Source organism: Drosophila simulans, chromosome 2R (genome assembly GCF_016746395.2).
Source record: "Drosophila simulans strain w501 chromosome 2R, Prin_Dsim_3.1, whole genome shotgun sequence".
NCBI classification, from domain to species: domain Eukaryota; kingdom Metazoa; phylum Arthropoda; class Insecta; order Diptera; family Drosophilidae; genus Drosophila; species Drosophila simulans.
Genome location: NC_052521.2, coordinates 14,490,015 through 14,516,783, shown reverse-complemented (window position 1 = coordinate 14,516,783; position 26,769 = coordinate 14,490,015). Strand labels below are relative to the sequence as shown.

The following is a 26,769-nucleotide window of genomic DNA, read 5'->3' as shown; positions in this document are numbered from 1 at the left end:
GCCGTCTATTCAATTGCAAAGGTACAGATACCACACAGCCAGCAGCAAAGGCAAAAGCACTCAACTTGTCCTTGCAACGGCGACCGGAGACGAGAGATGCTGTTTATAATTTTATCAACTTGTATAAATATGACAAATCGCTTTATGACTTCTCACGCAGCAGGAGTGCCAGGCCAGAAGGAAAGGCAAAGGGATATGGCCAAGGAAGATGGGAGTTCTCAGTGGGAGAAAATGACATCCGACTGGCGCCTTTCAGATACCAAAAACGAAAAAACACCAAGTCAGCAGCTTCAGGCACATTCATGGCAGACGGGAAAGGATCCAAAAACAAAAACGGGAAATAAAAAGGACGAGGGAGAAGTTCTATACGTATGCTTATACTGAAATAATCAAGAAAAATGCTTTGCACTAAATCAGGGGAAAGCAGGCAAAGGTTGCCCAGGAAATGAAACCACAGCCAGCTGACGACGATGACAATGTCCGTCTCCTGATTTCCCACAGTGTATATGTACGACAAGTGCGTGTGCCTGTGTGTGTGTGAGCGCCTGGTAAAGTTATACTCTGCGGTCGGACACGGGGCGTATGCGCAATCTTCAGCGTGCAGCTTATGCGCTTTTCCGCATCACGCGCGCGCTTTTCCGACAGCTGCAGTCCCGATGCTATCGAAGTGCCAGTGTTTTCCTTTTGCCCAGCTTTTCTTTCCGCCGTTCCGGGCCTGCTGTCTTTGTTTCTTCCCTCTTCTCATTTGCATAATTATGTTTCTTTTTCGGTTTGTGTATGAGCGTGGCTTTGCTCCTTTTTTTCGTCGTGCCTCGTTAAATTGAGCGTTAAATTCGCTGCCTCAATATTTGCGGCAAACTTAATTAGTGCGGCCAGGGAACAATAACGGTTAAGTTGTTTACAGAGTTTCAGGTCAAAAATTCTGAAAGGGATTCCCCTTAAGCCAGCGAAAAAGGTCTAATTAAAAAATCGTAATTGGATTAACGATTTAGGTTTTCCATTATTTAAATTGAGGACTAAATGGCACTGAAATAATTTTCTTTCTTTTTAAATTAGGAGTTATACTACTTAGCAGAAGTTGTGGCTAGTTAATTCTGAACTTAATATCACGTCTTATTTTTATCATCCCTCTTGTACAAGCTTTAAATTCCTATTCCATCCCGTGGCAATCCCCAATTTCCATGGTCTTCCTCGCTTCGCGCACTCAATTATCGGCAAACATAATGTGGACATCCCCACTGTGACATCTTACTGGGTGCTTACCTGGCCAAACGGCATCGCCCTTAGCCCCCAGCTTTTGTGTCTAAAACTCCAGTCGCCGAGGGCCCCAGTTCGTATGCTACATAATTTTGTCACTAATCCGGGCAATAAGATTGTTTAATTTTGCGCTAAACTTAACGCTTTCTTTGCCTTCCTTTCTTTTCTTGGCTGGCTGCCTGGCTGGCTGCCTTTCCACTTGTCCCCCCCTTTTGGTCTGCTATTCCACTGTCGTGGCTTGTTTTTGTTTGGCATTCCCCAGGACGTAAAGCCCCAAAACCCCGATCCATCCCTGCCTGCGATTCACAAAGCTATGCAAATTGAGGCACGGCACACCTGCGGAGGCGACTGGCGGCTGGCGGAGAAATGAAACGTAACGAAATGGAGTCGAGGTCTCGGTCTCATGTGCATTGGCATACATTACCTCTAGTAAATGTTACAATCTAGTGCCACGCCCCCTTCCTGCCCATTGTGAATGCTTTATTCACGCGTCAGGATCCATGTCCTCCCTGTGTGTGTGCCTCATTTCGTTTGATTTCGTGCCTGTCCGGAGCTTTGCAGTATTTCCTCTTTCCCTTTCATTTTTTTTCCATTTTTATATAGATTGTATTCTGCTTCCTCCTCGCTTTGTGTGTGTGATAATAAATTTGCCCTGGTCTAAGGCTCAAAGGGGAAAATGGCAGGGAATCTGGGGGATTGCATGCTGAGGCTCCTTTTTCTCGGCTTGCCTTTTCGCTGCTGCTCCTTCTTCATCCTTCCACTTTTTAAGGTATTTTTATGCAAACAAAACTCGAGTGTATGCAAATATTTGAGTTTTAAGTGTGTTTGCCATCCCCCTCACTCACACACACATATGCGAATCCAGTGAGGGCAGCAAAATTAAAAACCGACTCAAATGAAGCATATGGCAGTGATGTAAGGCTACTTCTGAATACCCTATTTAGATATGTAATGCGATTATGAATTTTATTAAATTAAAAATATTATTCGAAACTTCCTAAAAGCATATCTTAAAAATGTATTGCATACAACTTTTGTAAGCAGTAAAATTTTGTTCACCAAGTAAAAAGTCGTATTTCAGTACCAAATTCTCAAACAGCATAAATTTGCATAAATATTTCTGGGTGCAGGTCAAAACCATATGTATAATTCGACTGGCTGCTCTCCTTTTCACTATCCTCGCCCCTTCACATTTATTCCTCTGGCTTCAATAAATGTGAAAATTATTAAATTAAGTGAGTGCCTTTCTCCAGACTGGCTTTCGCCATATGCCATGCCCATTGTTTAACCCCCAGTGCCCATCCGGGCTCCTCATTTTGCTCCTTCGCCTTCTGGGAAACGAAAGTGGTTTTATGTTTATAAGCAAATAAATTACTGTGTAAATAGGTTAAGTTCCCACTCCTCGTTCCTTGGAAAATGCCTGCCCGGGGCCCACGAAACAACAATTTCCTCCCAGTTGGGACTATTTCCCTCGCATATGTGAGTGTGTGTGTCAGCTCGCATCCTTGTGTCTTTGGGGATTTGTTTTTGCACCCTGCTCCATCTAATTCCTTTTTGTCGAGCCCCAAACGTCGTGGCATTTAATGTGACAATTAAATTTCATTTTAAATAAAATATCTCAATATTATTTAGGTATGTGCACATCCTTGAGGACCTTCAGGCAAAAGTAAATGGCTTTGTGTGTGGGGGAAATCTCGGTTACCAGATCAAAATTATTTCATTGGGTGAGGAAGGTTAAATAAATTTATATTTCAATAAGCAAGTCGAGTATATGTTTTCTGTTATCAGCACATACAAATTTTAAAAGTAAACAAATATCAATAACATTTTAATTAATTTCACATCAATCGAGACGCCATTTCCTTGAGCTTAAGTCGGCACCTTCAAGTTCATGACTCATGACAAAAATTCCCTTTAGTTTTCCCCCTCAATAAACACATTTCTAATCATTTCCCATCGAGTCACATAAATTGTCGCCGTATCTCCTTGCCACCAGATCTCTTGACACATTCGGTGTCAGTGGCGAATGATAAATTCGCTTGGCGTGTGTGAGCGCGCAATGAGAAATTATCAAATAAAACTGCTGAAATAATTACAAAGAGTGGCGCAGACGAAGGAGGAATTGTGGCCAGAGTTGTCCGAAATGAAAGAAAAGTAATTAAAAAGTGCGAATGAACGAAATAAAACCCGAAAACGATGAAGAAGTGAAAATTAAAACGAAACGAGACGCGGCAGCAGATGAAATTCGTTGACGCTTTCCATTAAGCTTAAGGGAAAAAGCGGGCTGCTCACTGTCAGCGAAAGGATTAATGTCGAAAATAATGATAATAATAATAATAATAATAATAATTATGAGTGAGAGACAGATTGTCACGAGTTGTCAGGCGGCTAAGGGGCGCCAACATGGGGCAGGTTGAGTAGAATTCATCAGAGGCACTTGAAGACACTTTAAGTTCGTTGCTGGCGCAGCTTAATAAACATAACTCATACGCAGGGTAGGCCACAATCGCTTTCATCGTCCTGGCCCCCAAACACTCGAGGCTGTCTGAGAATGGGCGAGTGTTTGTGTGCGTTGTGTGTGTTTCTCGAGTGCCAGGTAAACAAACACAAGACGGAGACAGGAAAACCCATGAGGAAGGGAGCAGGAAAAGAGGCCGAGGCGAAGGTAAGGACACATTTCCCACACAAGAGACCTCTTGAAACTATTATAAATGTTGACAATAATGGCTTTTTAAGCCTATTTTCCAGCACTCCGAGAGTCTACCTTCCCCCACACCTGCGACAATAAATGTCATTTAAATGAATTCATTATAATAAGTCAAGTTGATAGATGGCACAGGCAGCATTCGTGGCATTCGAGCCAGTTAGCCAACCCGAGAGCAGGAAATCGTTTTGTTCGCACACCCCAAAGAGATATACGTATATAAATCGTAATCAAACATTATGATTAGTGGAAAATGGGAAAATTGGAATGAAAAACTCATATTGCCGGCAGCCTGTTTTTAATTGGGCTCAGAAAGCTTACAAGCGTATTAACATGGACAGTCGCAAATCGCCAATCGATTGGCGAAGCGATCGAGGAAGAGGAATCACCAAGAGTTAATCCAGCAGCCAGAAACCCCAAAGCATATGCAAATCATGTTTGACAGCATCAAATGGCAAAAACACACACACAGAGACAACCTCCGAGGCGGGAGAAAAAAATGCCATGAAAATGCCAAGCAAAAGGAAACACACACACAGAGAAGTCGAGATGAAAAACCCGAGTGAGGCAATCTATGATACATGACTTTGTGCAGAGATTATAATGCCCGCTGATTGTTTAATCGCTTGGAAAGTGATGGAAAAGTTGGCCACAAGTCCCCAACCCAACGGGCAAAAAGGGAAATACGCATGCAGGCGGGGAAAGCCATTCGAGTGTGCCCATGATGGCAGCAAGTTAATATTTCCATATGCCACGCAGCGATAATGTGATTAAGGTCGCCTGCAAGGCAAGAGCGATAACCATATAACCCAGTGAGTACGAGCCGAGTTGCCGCCAGAAGAAGTGGCGGCAACAAAGTTGGCCTTAAGTGGAGGACTCTATCGAATCAATGGCGTAATGAAAGAATCAGTTGTGAATTACCAATAAGAAGTGCGTTAAGACATGCAAATGTGACGTAAGCTGTTAAAAACTTAAGCACAAATTACTAACGCATCTGTATAACGATGAGTGTAATGATAACTTTTATATAAAGTGCCGATCTTAAGTGATCATTTCCATATAATCACTTTGCGCTGCTTTTAGTAGTCGCTAAACCGACCGAATCCCATAATGTTTATCTAGTCTCATGGCAGCCAGCTAATAGTGTGGCACTCAAAAGGCAACCGCCATGAATGGCTTGTTGATGCAACACTCGAGCAATCAATAAGCCAGCCCTTGGAGTAGCAACTTCTCTCGAGGACAACAATGCCGAAGCTAATGCCTTTTACCACCCACCCATCTCGCAGGCAGCAACACTGAGTGATATAAATATGCGACCATTTTCGAATGGAGGACAGGACAACGTGGCGCCAGATAAATGGTTAAAGTCTGGGATTGCGCAGGCGGGTGGGCGCTTTTCGTGGCTCGGATAGTTATAAACAGTAAAAATGTCTAAAACGTTTGCCAATCCATGGGATAAAAATCTCTCTGGCCCAGCGTATTTCTTTTCAGCCTGCAGAGACAACAAACAAACGACAGTAAATCATTCTCAGCTGCGAATGGCGAATGGGATTGTATACCGAGTATTGTGGGTGGTGGCGATGGGAGATGGATGATGGGTGATGGGGGCTAGTTCCATTTAGATTTTTATTGTTGTCGCCATTTTTCCAACGAATGGGTGGCACATTTCGCCTACTTGGCGCTGCGGCAGTAAACATACCGAAATGCTTTTTGAATTGTAATTTCTGTTTTTTTTTTTTTTTTTTTCATGCAATCCTTGGGGCTCTCGGACTTTGCTTCTGATTCTGATTCTGGTACTGATTCAGATTCTGCCGATGACGTTTCTCGATGAGCTCTCTCGCTCTTCTTCAGTCTCTGATAAGCGTGATTGAATTGATTTTCTATTTTTTTTCCCCCTCAGAGGACGGCCTTTGTTGTTGTTGCTGCTGCTGTTGCGCCACTTTGCTGATGGATATCAATTGAAATGCTTAAACAGGCGCTTTGCGCATTTTCAATTTCTATTCGCACAACCAAAAAAAAAATGGGAGTTTGTATATGCCAGTGGAAAGATATTTGTTGATTTTGGCCAGGCGACTTAAATTGTGCTGTCAGTTTTCGAGGAGTCGGAGATTCGGTGGAGCGGGAGTTGCTAAGCTTCGGCTTTCGATATTGATTTCGCGTGCGAACGCATGTGTTTGAAAACTCAGGCAACATGACGGAAGTAATCCATTGATTGCTGGACTCTTTTCGCTTCCGGGACGGAGCGATTTATTTGCGATATCTATTACCGCTCAAGAAGGCAAATAAATATCAGTACTGATTTCAAAGGTTTATACTACAAACGTTATCTGATTAGCGGTGCTCCAAAAAAAACACATCAAATTGTTTGATCTTATATCTTTATCTTAAAGAAGTAATTAAAACATAAAGCGAGCTGGGTGTTCATGCTTAAAGTAATTTAATTTTGTATCTCGCTTTAGCATTTTGTCAACTCCCTGGGCAGCGTTTAGTTTTATTCATTGAAAATATTTCATTTCCTTTGCCAAACACAAATTCCAATGAACTGGCAACTCCACCTCCGATTCTTTATCTATCTCATAATATGCAAATTCGATGTGTAAGCGACAGTACGAGAATTCCTGGCCGTCAATGTTCAGTTTTGGCATTTGGATAGGAAGTGAAGGAGATCACTGAGGGGTGGAGGCCGAACCCAATTCAAACATTTATCGATTCCATTGTTGATTAGCATTTTCCACTCCGCTCCGAAGGCGCCCGCTCGTTCGCTTCATTTGATTTTCATCGGGCGCGGTGAGCAAACAAAGCAAGAAATGCCAAAGGCACAGGGTCCTGGGTCCCGGGTCCCGGAATCGTTTGTCAACCCCTAGAATATGATAAGCACCTGCCCTCCGCCTGTCCCAATTGGTTTAGTCTCGGTCCGCCCTGGCACCTCCGTAATTTGATGACCCTGTGCGCCAGCCCAAAACTATTAAGTAAATTGAATATCTTTCTATTTTTGGTTTCCTATTTTTATTTTCTATGTTTTTCTTTTCTATTTCACCCTGCTAAGCCAAAAATAGAAGTCGAAGGAGACCAGGAACGAGACTTGAGTTCTAAATTACACTAATGGACACCGAAATGTAACCGAGCAAACTTTTCAGATGAACTGCAAAATCTGAACTGGTTGTGAGCTGAAATGCAGATGGAAAATGGAGATGGATACCATGTAGTCATCATCATCATCAAATGACCAGGGAGCGGGATTTTGGGGGGTTTTCTAAATAGCTGCGCTTCAAGTGTTTGCCACAAAATGTGTGCACAGGCAAACTTTTGACCATAAATTATGGCATTTATTCAAAAGGCAAACGCTCCTCCGGAAGTCCAAAGGGAGTATTATCCTTTCTCTGACCCACTGCTCCTCTGTGGATTTTCATTTATTAGCCTCTCGCCCCAGTCCAGCAAACTTGCAGTCCCAATTGACAGACAGACTCGAAATTTGACCAGCCGCAAAGAGAAATTGAATTTCTCGTTAGGAGCTGTCCATACACTGAGCGCAAAAACACGTTCTTTGAAATGAGTAGGGGAAAGTATTTAATTTGAATGTCTAATACTGAAGAACAAAGCTAAACATAAATATAAAATAGTATAAAAAGAACAAAAGTCATGCTAAGATAATATTCCATATTAAATATTAATATTAAATGTTGATTTAGTTTTGTGCTGCCTTTTTTAAGTTCTACGCTTATTGATTTATTAGTTTAATGATTGACATCCTGATTACTTTTTATGATCTCCTCTATATGTGCCAAATTGAGTTGCAGTTTTCGAACCAAAGCGGCAGCTGTCGTGTAAAGCTCATTTAACAATGGCAATCTCCATCAGCCCCAACCCTTCCTCTCCAGCCCCCATCATCATTTCATCCTGGAGCACAAAAAGCGCAAGTTGCTCCATGGCGCGTGCAACTCGAAGGCGCTGCTTGCCGCATGCCGCAGCTTCATTAAAATTGCAGCAGCCACCAGTCAGTGAAGGAAGAAGGCGAAATGGGGGGCGGTGTTGGCATGACGGTCGGCAAAGGAGGAGTGGCACTGGGAGGCGCAACCGAAGTGCCAGCAAGATGGCCTAACGACGTCAGCACACAATGGAGCGCACAATGCGGATGTGTGCGACAAAAACATCAGCAACAACAGCTAAAAAATACAACAAAAAAATGAACCGAAACGGCAATAGAACATTCCACAATACACCCAAACGCCGGGGGCGTGGCAGGTCGGGGGGCGGCGGCAGAAAGCAGTGCAGGCAGCACGGGCTTAAGAGCGGCAAATGACGTCGGTTCTAAGTCGAAGATGATGACGCACAGTGGATGAAAGTGCTCTCATAATGCAGGAATATTATAAAGGTTCAAGTGCATCAAAGATTTATATATAAAATAACAATAATTGGATAGTCTAATTATGCATTGTTGGTAGCGGAAACAATGACCTATAAAGTATAATAAAACAAATGTATGCCTTTCGCCAAATGAAGTCTATTTAACACCCAGAAGAAGAACAAGAAAATGCTAATATTTTTCCAAGCTTCCATCCCACTGCTCGAAGGCCTGGGCCCAAGAACCCAAGGAGTAAGCGGCAAGGACAGCGACGACATCTCGCGTGACCTGAATTATTGGTGGCATATTGCCACTCATTGACTTTGCCGCAACGCCCGAGGCAAAAGAAAATGCGCCACTCGACTGAAAGGAGCGGCAGGACACGAAAGAAAGCGGAAGCCACGAGAGGGGAGGGGCAAGAGCAAGAGAAAATGGAAAGGATACGAAATGCCAGGAGTGTAGGTCCATTGAAGGAACTTTAAGTTTACTGGGCAAACAGTTTGCAGCGACCGGCTTTAATCAATTTCTCTTGAAAAATGCAACACCCAAGACAAAGGAACGAGCAGGCTTGCCAACCCAACCTCGTGCCATCGTGGAGTCCTGGCACTCTGGTAGTCTAGCATCCTGGCAAGCCCGGCGACAAGGCTGACAATTGTTTGTCGAGTTTGTCAAGCGTGGGACGCGAAATGCAACAGGAGCAGCTTGTACTGCAGCTGCATTGTGGCCTGCCTGTCGTCCTTTTGCAATCCTTACAAATGTGACGCTGCTTTGTTTGTTTGTCTCGCTTTATTTCACCACTCGTCGACGACATTGCGGTTTAATAATGTGTAAAGTCAAAGTTATTTGATATACCCAAACAGACGCACTCACACACACACACAGGAGCTCCCACTTTCAAGGATATAACCGCACACATATGTGCCGTGCGCCCACAGCTTTCGTCCTTCCTCCTTCGACGCAGTTAGTCATTGCTCGAGTCCCAGGCGATGGCTTTTCTTCTTTAAATTTATTGGGTTTTCTGTCTGCCATTATTTGTTAGGCACTCCGTGCCACGCCTCCCCGCCCACCAGCTCCTGCCCCAGCTACTGCTCCTACATCCCAATCCTCTTCATCCCCCACCACACACACGTCTCATTTCGCTCGCGAGTTCCGCAAAAATTGAAAATAAATTGAATGACGTTTTTATTGATCTCGATTTTCGTTGGATGCGGTCCCTGTTTCTGCTTTTTTTTGTTAGCCGTGCTTAGTTTGACGCTTAGCTGTCGCCTGAGAAAAACAGAAAGTGGGAAAAAAGGAGGCAGAAGTCTGACTTTAAGCGGGAAAATCTTTAATGTCAACTTGGAATTTATTTCCCAGCTGAAGAGCAGTTATTTACATTTCATTTTAATTGAGTTTTGCGCTTAAAAATTTAATCTACATCAACAAAATGATGATTGTAACGCCTCTCCTGGCAAGTGACTCCAAGTGTCCCGGAAATTTCCCATTCCTTTTAGCATCCATTCTTGTTAATCCCATTTCAATCAACAACTTTTCCGACTGCCTCACATATACATATTTCCCACTTTAGGCAATAATCCAAGACAGTCACTCAAGAGATGATGGCCCAGTGAGTCACCTGTCCCGGACTTCGTCCGTTCGCCTGCCTGATTGACACTCATATGAATATATAATCTTTCACTCTGTCAGCGAAATGAAATTGCAAGTCCAAAAAGCGAAAAATATTTATTTGTAGAAGACATCGATTCCGAGCGCTATTTACATATGCGCTTTTGACACTCTCCAATCGACTGACTATTGCATTATCGGGAAATTCCTCGACTTCTGAAGCAGTGGAAAAACTTGCGACATTTTTCATTCGATGGATAGAACGAAATGAATGGGGGCTGCATCACCCCAGCTCGCATTTATATTCATCCCGGTCAGGCATTAGTTTTTTGTTTGCCTTTGTCTTAGCCATATGAAAAGAAATTGGCGCCCGAACAGGGACTTGTTTGTTGGTCAGAACGGGAAAGTTTTTTTTGGGTGGGGCAGAAGGAAGACTGGCGCCCAAGTGCAATTTGTCAGGCTCGTGACTGGCTCATGGTTGGAGTGTGAGAATGAGATCGAGAACGGGCACGGGAACGAGGAAAATGCTGCGAATTGCCAGCTCCGGAATTGGGAATCCGGCAGTGGGAAAAGCACCTCGCTCCATCTTGGCTCGCTTCATTTGTTGGCTTAAGTAACTTAACAACTTTACGCTTGCAACTCGCGTACGCGACTCCTTCGGCGACGTCCTCTTGTTTATATTGATAATGTGCCATTTATTTTATTTAAGGCATGCGCTCGCTTGCTCGATTTGCAGTCACGTTCCGGCGAAGGATGAAAAGGGGGCGTGGTGGGGTGGGAGGCGGCAGGACGAATGAATTGTGTAGGTTTCAGCAACTGCGAAATGGCGCACTCGAACGCAAGTCGCAGTCGCACACATGTGAGTGTGAGTGTGGCCATGCGCAAGGACATGCCACAACTTGCTGTTGCATAATGCATTAAGTGCTGGTGGGCGAAATATCCTGGATGGCAGCGGGAGTTGCTCTGCTGAGTTATTGACTTGAAGTTTGTTGCGGAATTTCCAAGTGCAACGTGTGTAAGGCATAACAAATTAGGCGCGCCTGGCAGCAGAATGTTGCAGCATTGCAAATGGGGCGAACGGGCTGCGCCACATCCATATAACGGCAGGTGAGAGGACACTGCACTCGAAACAGATTTCGGTGATGCCTTGAGGCAACGAGGGATTTATGCAGTCTTAAAGTGTCTCAGTGCCCATGCACAAGATGTTGACAATTTTGATAAGGATTAAGATATTTGGATATATGGACTTTAAATCATAGATTTCCTTAAGGTACGGACCCTGTTTGATTTAGTTTAGATACATATTTTAGTTATACACTCCTACTCTCATCAAAACTTCTAACCAATTACCGAAAAAATCCAAAATTTTTGTCCCATTGATTCACTGACAACCGCAAAGTTTTCACTCTTTTCTATGCATTTCCTCTCTTTACTTTCCATTCATTTCGAGCAACTATTGATGATTCTTCTTTTCTTTTGGCTCCTCTTATTGGTGTGCGCTCTATTTCCCATTTTCTGGGAAGTTTTATTTAAATTGGATTCACTTTTTTTTTGGTTTATTTTGTACATTAAGTTGCTTTTGCCATTCATTTCTTCTGCTCGGCTGCTTATTATTATTATCGATTTCAGTGCCGACCAGCAATTTTTCATGCCAAATTGGAGGAGCAAAGGCGATGGCAGAAAAAATAGATAATGGAATTAAAAATAATTGGATGACATTGAAAATGTGGATGAGAGCGAGCAGAATCAGAGCGTTGGCCAAACTTTATTTCTGTTTTTTTTCATGTCAGCCAGCAGTTCCTGTTGCCTTTAAAATTTAATTACCAAAGTATTTCCGAAGCGGCTCGGGGCGATCCGGAAATTCAAGCGTCAACTACAAAATTGGTATAAACAACAGAAAAGCCCCGAAGGAGCGACAAGGAGCGAAGATGTCAAAGTGGCCGGCTTTGTTCTCCGGCCATCTATGTATCTCGCTCTCCTGCCTACGGTTTTTTTCTTTTTTTGAGCGGAAGAGTTGCCATTTTCATTTTCTTTTGCGGCAGCGCCATTTTCCCTTCATTCTTTTCGACCATAATTTGCATGGCAAGGCAACTTGACTTTTGTTGTTGGCCCGCCCCGCCCGAAAGGGAAGTGGCAAGCGAAAGCTGGCGCGAAAATATGTTGCAGGCGGCGGCAGTGTTGGGAATATAATAGAAAAATAAGGTGCCACACAATATGGCCGAGAGCTTTACAGTTGGTTAAGTAGCAAAAGCGCGCGAAGCGGCGAAAGGACGCCGTGGCAAAAGGCGCCGGATAAAGTGGCACCAGCCAAGCGGCAGCCCAGAAAAACGCTCGCCGCGAAGGAGGAGATTTTCCAGCGCAGCGCCATGGAGCAGCATGGCGTTAAAATTGTGTTGACAAGAAAATTATAAACCGGAAAATGTTTTATGTTGTGGCTATGCGATTTTCACTCATTCTTATTCCCTCTCACTTTCACACTGTCATCGCGCCCTCTAGCTCCGCTTACTATGTTTACTATCAGCCATCCCTTTCTATGGCCCCGGCTCGCTTTCCGAGTGGCTTTTAAAGTTTCAGCTCGCCCATTGTGGTCAAATTAAATTGAGGGGAAATTACCAATGAAATGATGCCAATTTGCTGAAAGGGTCAGAGGTCACTGAGCGAAAAAGCAACGCTTGGCTGAGCTAAAAGGCATTCAAGTTTGGTGGTTATTTTTTAAGCGTTTGATACAATTTGCATGTCCCAAGGCTCTTAAGCTGAAAATGCTCCACTATTCCAAGAATTATTATTAGAATATGAAAAATAGTGCAATGAATTTTAAAGTTAAATCACAACTGCTGTTTGCTCACATTTTAAATTGGACTGGATAAGCCCTCTAATACTTAATGCTGACATTGACCCAGTTTAAACTTATAATGCTGCTTAAACTTTTTCTTTGTAAAATGGCATTTAAAAGCCCACTACGCGCAACCTAGCAATAAATTAGTGTCGCGGCCACCGAGAAAAAGTTTAAACACGGCCAGGTACACGTGTATTCCATATAGTATAGCCATATAATCACAGGGAGTCGTACATAGGACTTTCGTCCTCGAACATATACGTATATATAAGTATATATGTATATATACATATATATGTATTATGTGCTGGTTACTTGCCACGTTTAAGTTCGTTAAACATTTAAGCCCAGCTCGTGTTGTGTGTCAAGCACACACGTACATGTTCAGTGTACACACACACATACAGTATATAAAAACGCGGTGGGGACAAAAAGAGGAAAAGAGGTGAAAATGAGTGCAAACACACTCGCCTACAATTACAGCACTCAAAAGGGGCAAAGAACAACAGGGCAAGGCGCATGGAAAACGGAAAAATGCGAAGGAGGCTGGTGGAAAAACGCTTGGCGAACGAAATTGCTCGGCAACTTTACTGCATAGTTAATTAATAGGATAACACAATTAATTTGTGGGCAATGAATGTCTGAGCTTTATTTACCCGCCCAGCCGGGCAAAAACTACAAGTGCCCAAGGGTCACTGGGTGTGTGTGTCCTTTCCATTTCCACTTCCCAATGCCCAATGCCAACATGCCAACATGCCCAATTCCAACTTGCAGCTGCTGCCCCACAGATGATGTGGATTCTGCAGTCAGAACTCGCTTATCACGCAGCTGTGGTTTCGGATAATTGCCAAAAGGCTTATGAGATTTCCCAGGCATGGCCAGAAACTAACCGAGGCGCAAGTCTGACCCGGCTCCTAATGATCCATCAAAGATAATTGGAAATGTTTAGGGGTTAGGCTTGATTAATGATGCAGGTCAGGCATTGTACGCAGCAATGGCCAGAATTATGAATATTTAATATGCGTTCAAATTCGACACGGCTAAGATTAAATCATAAGTGGATTTTAACTAGAGTTTTGGACTTTGTATGTGGCACATCATTATAGATCTTAACTGTGGAGTTAGCTGGAAAGTAACACACTTTTATTTATCAAACTTTGGTTCGAAGGTTATTGGAAGATTTTTTATTAAATTTCCAATGGCTTAATTCAAAATGGTAATATCTAATTAATTGATACGCTTTGAGGCTCCTCAAAAAGAAAGAAAATTCTAGAGCCGCCCTAATACATTCATTTTCATTGAAGCCTAGACGCAAAAGGTAAACAGTGAGTAAATGGGTGGGCTATCCAGTGGCTCAATTAACAATACCCCCTCGCCATCCAGTAAACAGAAAAAAAAAGAAGAGTGGATCCTGCGAGCCAACGAGCTACTTACAAACATCAGTTTTAACTATTGTTTGCACACTAGACTCAAGAGCGACAGAATGAAATGGTTGGGGGCGCTGGGCAAAAAGGACGAACTATGCCCAACTTTAAGGGACTCGGTCCTCGCTTTGGGTTTTGTTGGAATAACAAAAGGCCGTTGGCCAAACAAGCTGCCAGCGACGCCTAAAAAGCGGCAACGTAAAATTTCAAAACGTAATTTTTTATGCTGTCACAAATTTGATGGTGATGGTGATGCCATGCTACTCCGCCACCACTTCTGCTACTGCGACTGCTGATGATGATGGCATTTTGTCAGCATTATTATACTATACATAAAATACTCCACTTTATGTTGCCATTCTTTGGCAGTTGTTTGTTTGTTGCGGATAGAACAAAAAAGCTTAATAAAGAAAACACCAAACAGGCAACTTAATTTTTTTCCTGCCTCTTGTTCGCCATTGTCCTGTTTAAAAACATCCTTTTGTTCAACCCTTTTGTTTCGCCCCCTGCTAATTTGCCACGTTGCCTTTTTTCGGGCAGTAAAAAAATTGAGGAAAAGTGGGAAACTCTTTGGCTTTGATTGTATCTGCCCTTCGGCAGGTTGTTTGTGTCAGGTTACAAAACGCCAGATATTTACGATAAGATCAATGGAATCGGTTGTACGACGGATGGGGTGGTGGGGGGGCTGTTCTTAAAGCTAAAATCTTAACTTAATTATTGAATGTTAAGAGCTTTACCTTGAAGTTGTCCATGTCTATGAGTTGCGTGGCCTAAAATCACTCGAATGGCGATAGACGATTGTAGTTATTCAGTTGAGTTTAAGAGAACGTTTTATTTGCATTACAGTTTACACAGAGAAAATCACAAATTTGGTGTTCACATTTTTGAACAAAAATAATCACCGATTTTCCGATTTTCTCTATGTTTTTTTTTTAAGTATCGATGGGTGGTGGAACTCTCTTATTTGTAAGCCAAAAGCTAAAGCCTTCTACTCGGGGGACCCAAGACTCAAGCCTCAAGCACACTCACGCACACATTCTCAATTCTCAAGCTCAGCCCGGCGCTGCATTTAGCTGCATTTAGTTTATATTTTATTTGGTAGGCACTTAGAGAGACAGCCACTAAATATATAGTGTGTATTTAAGATATATGTATATATAGAAGCACAGAGATACCAAAAACGAAAATGGAGTTTATAAAAGCACAGAAGCACAAACAACAAAAGCGAGACAAGATCAGTTTTCGCTGAGGCCCTTAATTGGGGATTTTGGTATTGGTTTGAAATATGTATATTATTTCATATTTTTTTATTATTTTTTTTTCTTTTTGTGGGATGAGAAATCAAGACTTAAAGCTTACGGTCTACGAGTCACACGAAGCAATAGAGGGTTGAGGGTAGGTGTTTCTAGTACGGTTTAACATGGGGGTGGGAGTACTGACCTTGATGCTGTCGTAGCAGGCGGTGACCTTGCCGTTCTGGACCTCCACGTTGGCCGGGGGATGGGCGAACTTGCACTCGGTGTCCTGGCGCGAGCATTTGTTGCGCTGGAACTCGCGACAGACCTCCAATTGCAGCCAGCGCGAGTCCTTGCCGTTGAGCAGGCTGTTCATATTGACAACGTTGGCCATCGTATTTTGGGGTTATAGATATATAACTATATGCTGTTTACGGATCTGGATCTGGGATAGCTGGAGTTTGTATAGTTATAGCCTAGCGACTAGATAATTTTTTTTTTTTTTGCTTCTTATTGTTTTACTATACGTTTTTTGTTTGGTTTTGGGTGCTCCTCTCGCGACACGCACACACAAAAAACACTAAATTCAAGAGCACAGATCAGCGCACCTATATATGTTTATAGCATAGATCTATGGCAGATGGTATGATTTCATTTGCTTTCTGGTCTTTATCGATTTTGCTCGTTAGCGTTTTTGTGGAGTACAAAGCTTGTGGGGGTAGCTGATAGCTTGGGCTATAATTTTGATTCAAATCGAACGCTTATTCAAATATATAGATGTGTGTGTATATATATCTATAGATAAACGCAGCTGTTAATTTTTGTATTTTATATTTTACTGCTTTTTTGTGTGTAAGCTGAGTTTACATTATCTGAAATGAGAGTAAAAGAGAGAAATAGAACTTTAGGATCATACCGACTTGGTTCACATTCCAAGAGAGATAAATAGAAATGGCGAAAGACAGAGATAGATAGTCGTAGAGAGAGAGAGACAGAGCGATTCTAGGTATAAGTGAGAGATGTGGAAACTGATCATGTTTTATATCTTTTAGATTTTAGGGGTTAGTAATGCGCAAGTCGTTTGTGTTATGGTTTTATGCAGAATGCAATGCTCAAATGATAATATAAACAAAAGACAATCGACAGACATAACCGTATCACTATGGAGTATTTAATATGTAATATATTTTGCGATAGATACCTAGACTAAATGAGCGAATGTTGTGCAAAATAAAAGTTCTCGTTTCATACAACTTATGATATAGTCACTAAAAATAGTTCACCAGATATACACACATGAATATCTGCTTGTATGTATATATAGTTTATATATGTAGAGCGTGAGCAGCGGTTGGCATCCAGTTTGCAGCTTTCTGGAGGGTATCGCAGGGTATCCAACAGCCAAAACAGCCAAGAGCCACAGCTAAAGAGCCACAGCCAAATAGCCAAATTAAGCCTAGCCCCTAAGGCAATTCATCGCAATGCACATAGACCAAATAAAAAGGTTACTACGAATAAATATTATGAACTAAAGTGCACTAATAGTCGCTCAGATACGTACATACACATATATATAAATTTGTATATTCGTGTATCTGTAGGCCCGGCCCAGCGGTGTTTAGCAATTAAATTGTATAGGTAGGTATATATATTTTTTGGTCGTTTTTAGCTAAGCAACATTTAAGAGAGAGACACCGCCTGAGAGAGTAGTGTTTAAGACTCGTATTCGTATATATTCACTTTTTAGCAAATTTCTTTTTATAGCAATGGAATAAATTGTTAAACGCACTTACCGCTCGATACAAACATTTTATTTAACGCTTATTTCGATTTATCAAATACTGTAAAAAGAATTTGTTTATAGTATATGTATATTAAAGAGAAATGCATCAGAAACTGAGACTTAAGATAGAGAAGTATAAATAAATTTCAAAAATCACCAAGTGACACAATCATCGATGACGGCACACACAATTTGATATTTATATTTTGTTGTTATTAGCATTTCAGTTTGTGTTTATTTGCCATTGCATTGTGTTTTGTTTGATTTGTTTTTATCTTTATTTGAACGCCTATTGCAATTGTTGTTGTAATCGTGTTTGCATTGGTGTGCGTGTATGTCTTTAATCTTATCTTATCGTCAGTCAGCGGCATATGAATCAAAATTTTTTCGAAATGGGAATCTATTAAAGCTTTCCTTGCTTTTCTTGTTTTTGTTTAATATTTAATGGGCTTGGACCGGTGAGACATACAATTTGGGAGTGACGAACTAATTTTGCAATCGAAACTGATATGAGTTTAATGGAACTTTGCACTTCTACCAAACTATTTCCATTCTTCTAAGAGAAATGCTTTTAAAAATATAAAAATAGATCACATTGAATCCAAAATATCTCTTCCTGTTCAATAGACATTCTCCCAAAAGCCAAATATTTCCTATCTACCATTTGGCATTTCCAAAGATATCACACCGACACACCGACAGTAAATTATCTCAGCCAAGTCAATTTGGAAAGATACCAACGAAGACAATTAATAAACTTCATTGGGAACACACATACAGAACGTATTCTATCTAGTTTCAGTTAGTATATGGATTTGTGGATACGTTCGCATGATGTCAGCTGCAAATTGCTTTTCCGTATTTTAACTTGATTTCCAAAGATATAAATTGTGATTTAATTTATGAGCTGAGAAATTGAAGACCCATCATCTACTTGCGCGCGTGCGTGTGTGTGTGTGGGCTAATGTTTATGGCATGTATTAAAATAATTCTTGAAAACTTTTTCGACTAAAACAAAAAAAATCTCTATCCACAAACCGAGCAGGAAAAAAAATAGAAACACGCAAGTGAAACAGACGGGACGCCCACACAAGCGGACGTGGCTGGGCAACGGGCTATGTGGAATATATAGAAGACATTATAGCCAACAGATACAGATACAGATACAAGTACTGAAATCGAAACATCGCCAGAAATTAGCAGCCGTGTCATTGACGCAGTACGAAAATTTATGGCCAGAAGCGGGTGTGGAAATTGCTGCACGAAAATAAACTTCCCAATAGTGTTTAGATGTGAAATTGGGCCAAGAATAATCGAAGGTTCTGCCATTTGTGCGGATATTCATATGTATGTATATAGATTTGAATAATACGCCGATTGGTGCATCCGTCGACCTACAAATAACCTTCAGATACTGCTTTCAGATCTAAGGACACTCGCATCTCGGCGATTTTCGGTTATTAAAATATCATTAAGAGTACAAAAAAAAGCGACGAATAAAACGGACGGACAAAAAACGATGCAAATTGATGTAGACCCAGACCCCGAAGACAAACAAGTTCAACAAGTTTTGTCCGTAGGTTTTGTTTTCCTTTTTTCTTTCTGGTTTTTCGGTCTCGTATCAAAAAGTGTGTTTTGAAGGTTAAAGTTGCCGAAAAAAACAGGCAGAAAGCATCTGAGAATCGAAGAAACCAGCAGCCAGGGAAAGAAGAGTGACGATTGAAAAACTGTTAATTTCCAAAGCTGTTAACGCAACTCCACTAAATATTTGTTCACATTCGCATTTCATACACTCGTATGTGCACAAGATCAAGACTTTATGTTTATGCAAGCTGAGTCAACACAAAGGCAGCTGTGCTGGCATCCGAATTTTTGGGCAATCCTAATTGCATCTGGAATGGTGGACTACTTTGTTTATGAGTTCAATTTTTTTTGGTTAATTTTCAATGGTAACAGGCGATTTCGAAAAATTCTGTAAATGGAAAACTAGCAACTCATGCGTGAGAATTAAAAAAGAACATTTATTTAGATGCTTTCTTTTTAAATTTAATTTATTATTAGCTGGTTAATAACTATTTATTGCCCTAAATACGGAAAACTCTGATTAGTACTAGTTATTTGATATTTACGACGATTAGATTGTCACACTAAAATCTGCCTTAAAATGTGCTCTTAGTACCGAAACAGCTGTTCAAAGGCAATAAGTTATAAAGTTCTCTAACAGTTAGGCTGTTTCTATAGTTTAACTTGCAGTTTTGGCCATTAGATAACGTATAGTATCTGTTCGTGCCAGCGCAATCAATTAACCGTTCTTAATAACTTATCCCACTATCCATTCCCCAACACACATGCCACATATATAACGTGGAGCTCCATACAAGCAGACCAAATCGAGAGCGTTTCGCTGATAAGGCGACAAATAGAACGCTGCAGTTAGCAGTTGGCTGTGAAAGCGCATTTTGTATTTCGTATTTGTGTATACTCTTATTGATTTTTTTTTTTTTTTTTTTTTTTTTAGATATGCGACTCATATTGTATACGAACAAATGTAGATATGTATATCAACTCGAGCGTCCGCCGACTTAGGAAGTTATGACTAAAGCCATACACAATCGCTGCCAATACCTCAGAGGGCCGAAAACAACAGCAAAAACGCCAAGTTTGTAGCTCTCGCCCCGCGGGCGACAAGTTAATGCATTTAAAGAAACATTTACGCAAGTGAAGCCGTAGCAAAACATCGGTCAGTAACCGCTCTGCAACATTATACAACGCGCCTCTTAAGCAGTAAAAAACAGTGCACCCCAAAGGTATGACATATATAGTTAACGATGCGCTCATAAAAAAAAGTGAAAGAAATGGGTGAAAAACTGGGGGAAAAAACTGCGAGGAAACCAGGTTCGACGGCTGCTATCAATAAACAAGATTAGATAAAAACAGGGTGAACCATATACACTCAAACTATAATATGCATACGCCTTATTCGCAAAAGATAGCAAACGCAAATATCCAACTCATTAAGACAACAACCGAATGAAGTAATAACTTACAATTATTCTACACGCAAATGCCAACTAATGGTGTTTAACGAACAGCAGGAACAGGAAACTTTCCCATCGACAAAAGCCATCAAAAGATGGTACGACTGAAATGTCAGCCATAAATGGCAAGTGGCTAAATGATCGGTTTGCTTTGGCTTATGTCATTCAATTCAGGTGGGTCGAAGAAAAGACACCACACGGCTCTATTTTTATTCTTCGAGTAAATCGCTGCTCCAAAAATGGAGTTTTGACTTGCCTAATTAATTCTCATTGTCATCCATTTGACTTGGCTAATTAATTTGGCAGTACACGGTGAGTGGGTTTCGCAAGATTATTATTTCTTTGCTCCCATACGTTTCCTGGGCTTTTGAAGATACATCGCTGACTGAATTCACTGACAGCTATTAGCGCTATTTGTGAGATACTTTTCGAAAGTTGGTGCTCAGTTAAAAGAAATGCATTCACAAATACTTTTCAGGCGGTTGCCCTTATTCGGTCTGGCTGTATAATTTGGCAGAGCTCTCGATTAGATGCTGAAAACAATCTGCAGATCGATCTATATATGGTCCAACGTATGTGACTAATGGGAAAGCAGAAGAAAACGAAGCGTGCCGAAAGCATACGCAAATGGATTCGATAGGGAGCTATAAGATGTCTTAGGGAAATATCCCAGATCTCGATTAAATTAAAACGAAATCAAACTTAAGCGAAAACAATAACAGTAAGAGCTACGCTTTATTTATAGGAAAGGAAATAAAGAAGAAAATTTCACTTTTAATTATAACACATGCAAGTGAGAAAAACTTTCGTTTTTTATTTTGGAAAACCTTGCCCTAGTCCCAAGATCTCTCAGCATTCACTGAAATCCACCTGATCTCGTCTTATGCAAAATCGAATTCAAAGCTTATTGTCACGTTTTTCTCTCAGCGGAATTCAAATTCAAATTTTCGTTCACACAAGCAAATCAATTTCTTAGGCGCAAAACGCGATCATCAGTAATTACGTCAGAGGTCGCAAAGCTAAAACATATATAGCTTAATATACACAAAACCGAATCGAAAGGAGAGGCCGAAAAATAAAAGCGAATGGGGGAAATCAAAAACAAAATTCATAAATGAGAGCGACGGACTTGTGGCGCTCTATCGCGCTCATATACTATTTTTTGGCATATTCATAACATTTAGCTTATCTTAAAAATACGAGAGCGCCGCCACAAACACAGATACAGTTACAGATACAAATACAAGCAAATGTGTAAAATCTGGCGATGAAGAAGAAGAAGAAGAAAAGTCCGAGCAACAAATGCTCAACTAATTTTCATAGATTTCTGTGCCTAATTAATTTCGCTGGCGAAACGCATTTATGTTTATATATTCCCAACGTGCTGATGATGAACCCCGAAATAGCCGAAACAAAGTGAGAGAATAATATTTATAAAATTAAAAATTTCTCAACATTTCCGAAATGAGAATCGAGTTAATCTTTGAACTAATTTGTGTGCACATAATCACATTGCAGACACGCCTCGAAACTCGCAGACTCTGTCCCCCATGGGAAAGGTTAAACAATCAATTCTGCCTTCAATTGATCTCAATTGTGCGTTGCCCCAAGGGCCAGTGAAGGGTTAAAGATGCCGACGTTATAATTCAGCATTGGCATTATGCAAAAGCGTCTAAAAACTTTGTCTCTCGGCCACAAAAACAAACTTATTTTGGGACTGCAGTGCAGCGTCGTTCCAAAAACGCTGGCAAAAACAAAAAAAAAAGCACCGGCGGGGAGGTGGAATATCTTTTGGGGGGCCTGTGGATGCACAGCTGCAGATACATCCGAAAGATACATCCAAAATGTGCGGCAGCTGTCGCCTGTTATGGGAGATGCCTCAGATACTCGGATACTCAGATACTCGGAGGTACAACAACACCAGCAACCGACGAAACACGTTCAAAATTTCTTTTTCGACTCTTCGGTTGGTTGTTGTGTTTTGGCATGTGCTAAGAGAATTATGTTAGGGTGTGCCAACGGTATAGATATAATTGAGGAAGCTGCATTAAACGGCCAATTGGGTGCGAAAGAAGTTATGGCAGTATATTTTGAATTTTATATTGGAAAAGTTTAAATTTAGTACACTATTGCATTATTCATAAGCTTTTACGACTGAAGTTTATGGTAAACCCATGGTATACTTTAGAAATTAAAGCTTAGTAATCACTGAAAATGCCTTAGCCTATGCGAAAAGTAAAATTTATTAGCGATTGGAGATCTCTCCACTATTTTTAGGTAATTTACCTATAAAATTCGGAACTCCAGCTAGTCTGAGTCACCCTAATCCTACGATTCTCCCAACCAGATACAAAAGCCACAAATATCTATTTGTTTTTTGTTTCTTCTTTCTTTTCGACTTGTTCGCTGCCTCAGTCGACGTCGCAGCTGCTGTGCGCTTATTGAAAAAGCCAAATACAAAATTTCTAGCACCGAAAAAAAGTATTTGATATTTTTAGAAAAAAGAAAGACCACGAGCACATGTTTCAAAATATCAAAAAAGATGAAAAACTTGAACGAGAGGAAACGACCAAATGGAAACTAAGATCTGAAAATCTTCGCAACGGAAACGAAATGTTTATGTAAATGCAAAAATACAAGATGAGATATAAAACAGAAACCCAACGAATCGATATTTCAGATATAAAAATTTCAGCATTAAAGGAAAACTCGATCAATAGTTTGCCAATTTTGAATATATTGAACTTTTTTCCAGAACACCGTATTTAGCAATTTAGTAAAGATGTGAATGGGAATATATATACTTAAAAGCATTAATTAGCAAGTATTTGCTCATAAGCAAATTGCATTGTTTTGAGCATTCTAGCGCTTTAAGGCTACACCTTTTCATACCTTTCGTCTGAACTCTGACACCTTTTCGAGTGCTGTCATCTCGCATCGAAACTGAAATCGCGAGCCGAGCAAACAAACACGGCTATATACAACGCTATTTCCACACTTTCGACAACCGAAAGGGGGTGTTCCTATCGATATTTACGACCTATTGAGAAGAGCTTAAAGCGCAAAACCCTCGCATGAGTTTTTGGCGAAAAATCGAATCGATTAGTCATGCCAAAAGTCCTCAAGTTTTCATCCCAATCCCCTTCACCAACAAAACATAAAACCGTCTTGTGGCATTCGTGGCGTTTTGTAGTTATGGTTCGAGTTTGATTTTTTGAGTACGTTTGGAGGAGAAAAAGTGAATGACTTGTCAGAGTGTATTGAACAAATGGACAGAAATAACAATTCATTTTTGGCATTTTCCAAACGATTTCTTTGACTCATATTTCTGCAGCAACACATTTTTGACACTTTTGTCGATGATGATGGGCAAAAATGAAGAGTAAAAATAAAAACGAAATGTGTCAAACTTTTGCTTTTTTGTTTTCCAGTTGCCAGCGGGCAGAGCTAATTCAATTTGCATATCTCAACTGGAGGAAAACGAAACAAATCGGAAAAATTATAATAACAATCTTTTTGCAACTGAAACCGAAGCTAGGACCGAAATAAACATAAATTTAATGGTTACGACTTGGCAAGAGCACGGGGTGTGGGTTTTCGGGTGGAGAACCACATAAAAAACGTGACTTTTCGTTAAAATAAAATCTATGTATTTGCATGTGCGAGTACAGTGCGTTTCGGGATCGTATTTCCCATGAATTCGTCTCTAAGACCCTGAAATGAAATCGATTTGCAGTGTCAGAACAAATCCGGTAATTGAATCAGTTTCGTTTAACAAAATAATCACATTAAATTTAAGAATCATGTCTGTTTTCTGTTCGGGTGTCTAAACCCATTAAATATCTTAAGCTTTCAAAACAATTTCATTTAGCCATTAATTCTGTAATTGCCTGTTCGCAGGCGTTTTGTTTTATTGTCACGTGTGTTTCTTTACAGCTGGCTAACAGTGTTGAAACGCACTGTAAAAATCGCTCGACTTAGATGTGGTTTTTTTTTTTTTTTTGTTTGTTTGTTTAATAGTCTAGGCCTTGTCCGGCTTTAGAATAAAAATGGCTAAATTTGCATTACATTACAACGCGAATATTTGTAGTTTTTACCGTGCTTTTAAGTTAATTAACTCCACAGATGATATATATTCATGTTAAGCTGTTAGGGCGCTTTCGCAAATAATGTGGATATATTTAACGTATTTAATGCCCAATAATGTGGAATAACCATTCCCATTTTCACTCTGACAAATTTGGTTTGCAATTTGTTGAATTTTAATTATTATTTCACAGTTCATTAGGCTCAATTTCAATTTGATTTTCGGTCATTAAGCTTTACCAAGCCAAGTGAACGAGATGTGCATTATTTTAACAGATTAAGCAAGTTTTTTTAATGATTATAATACACTTATTAATGCAAAATTTATATTTTGTGGCCGTGTAAAGTAGTTTGTTTTCAATAATAAATGTATATTTGTGTATATTGTTCCGAGCTTTACGCCTATACTTTTTTATATTTTTTGGCCTGAACAAATTTGTGAAAGAGATTTTTTATGTATATAATAGTTATTTGTAAATTAGCTTTCGATATATGCATCTCTGTACTATCGAATACTTATCAATGTTTCTGCACCTTATTCAGCACTAAACAGACTCTAAATAAGTGACTTGCATTTTGGTAATACGGTACTACTTTTGCAACACTGTAATTATAAAACACTACCAATGGGACTTATTGCATTTAAATACTGAAGTATTATTGGAACGATACTACACTTTAAAACTACATAAACCTTATTAACATTGAAGAACATTAGTTTCCTTAACATTTTCTTTTGTTAATTTTCTGCCATTATTCTTTTTCTCGAGTCTTGCGAACAACTTTCCCTACAATATTAAGTTTTCCCTGGCATGAAACAGAATTTCCGACTCTTCACTTTGCATCACCGAAAATTCGACAACAATAACAAACAAGACCACGAAATGTGGCAAGAAAGGGAAGAGACAAACCGATGGATAAAAAAAACATAAACTTAAGACGGAGGCGAAAAAAGAGAGAAAACAAGAGGAAAAAAAAACAACGATCTCTTTTTTTTTTTGTTTTTAAGTATAAACACCTTCGGTTGTCCAGCTGACTTGTTGTTGTTGCTGCTGGCAAAGTTGAAGCTGTTGAAATTGTTGTTGTTGGGTGAAAAAGCGGCTGCTGTTTTATTTTCTTGTATTTGTTTATTGTTTTACTTTTACGCCGATGGTGAATTGAAAATGTATTTTTAACCTTTTTTCTCGACGCGGCGTGGTGTGTGTGTAAACTAAACACGCGCGTTGCTGCAGAAGCTGTTGTTATCGTTGGTTTTTTGCGGCACGACGTGACGTCATTAAGATGCCGGCTAAAAACAATGGATTTTGCGATTTTTCCGGACAATTTCCCTGCAGCGCTTGCACTATATTTCTTGAATTTTCACGAACGACTTTCGACAACTTCTTTTTTTCTCCTTTTATTATCTGTCACACACAGAAACGAACACACGCAAACACTCTTACTGAGCACCTCTCACATACACGTGCACTCGCGTTGTTGTTTTTCCTTTAGTTGTATTTTTGACAAATTTTTCCGCGTTTCTAGAGTTGTAGTAGCAAAAACTTTTTTGATGACGCCGTTTTGCAGAAAAGTGATTATTTCAGTTTGCGGTGACTGAGCAGAAAGTATTGTGTTTGTTATTATTTAGCTGAGAGCTGCTATTTCTTTGATGTGGTTTTCTTGAGTTTTTCAGGCAGGCTCTGCTATAATTCACTTTTCCGCTGACAGAACCGCTTCCATCGAAAAATTTTTCGAAACTGAAAGCAGCAATATTTTTCTGGTCATTCCATTCCAATTCGACTCGAAACTCTCTCGCTCTCTTCCTCTCATTCTCTTTCGCTAACGCTTGCACTGTGGGGCAAACTACCACTTACTGTGGCATTTTAGTAACTTCAAAACGTTGTAGCATATAAGAAGTGTAAAAGATATTCGAAATTATTTATAATTTGGTATATTAGTGTATAAGCGCTTGAGTAACTATTTTCGTCTGATAAAATGTTATGGTTGTCAACTGTTGCAATTGAACTAGGCAACCCTCCATTCAGTACGAAAAAGTGTTTGTTTGCCCCACAGTTCGACGAGCTCTCTTGTATGCTCTTAAAGAGTGCTTTCCTCCAATGAAGAGAGTTCGAGTGTTTTTGGTTTTGTTGGTTGCCGAAGGGGTTTTTTTAAGGGGTTGCCGAGTTCAATGAAGGCGAGTCGAGTTGACAATCAACTAAAAGGTTAACTGGCCAAAAGTAGACAGACTTAAGCTTTTGGCGTAGGTTGCGGACTATAAAATAGCCTGGCAACTAATATTTGCAAATCGGTGACTAAATTAACGGTAGAAACTAGATAATGAATTTTTTGTGGCAATCTTAAGCCATCGATAAATCGATTTTTTTTGAGGTGATAAAAATAATTAAATGTTTTACATTATAGACATTTTAGGAATTTTAATTTCTAAAAATCTGTACAATTTTTGACAAATGTGATTGGGC

General features: G+C 40.3%; 1 protein-coding gene across 41 annotated transcripts in view; it reads right to left on the bottom strand.

Moving 5' to 3' along the window:
- The window catches only part of LOC6734891 (protein muscleblind), a 164,291-nt gene that overhangs the window by 84,784 nt on the left and 52,738 nt on the right, over nucleotides 1–26,769 (bottom strand). For 22 of the 41 annotated variants that reach the window (XM_039291981.2, XM_039291983.2, XM_039291984.2 and 19 more), the window contains exons 1-3: nucleotides 25,329–26,076; nucleotides 15,609–16,275; nucleotides 14,906–14,938 (exon numbers count right to left, since the gene is read on the bottom strand). The exons of 1 other annotated variant lie outside the window; for it this stretch is intronic. In XM_039291981.2, the coding sequence (XP_039147915.1) occupies nucleotides 14,906–14,938; nucleotides 15,609–15,797 (222 nt within the window). In that variant the 5' untranslated portion in view covers nucleotides 15,798–16,275; nucleotides 25,329–26,076. Of the gene's footprint in view, nucleotides 1–14,905; nucleotides 14,939–15,608; nucleotides 16,276–17,196; nucleotides 17,219–25,328; nucleotides 26,077–26,769 lie in introns of those variants that run through there. 18 more of the 41 variants (XM_016168293.3, XM_016168315.3, XM_016168314.3 and 15 more) reach the window with 5 other exon arrangements.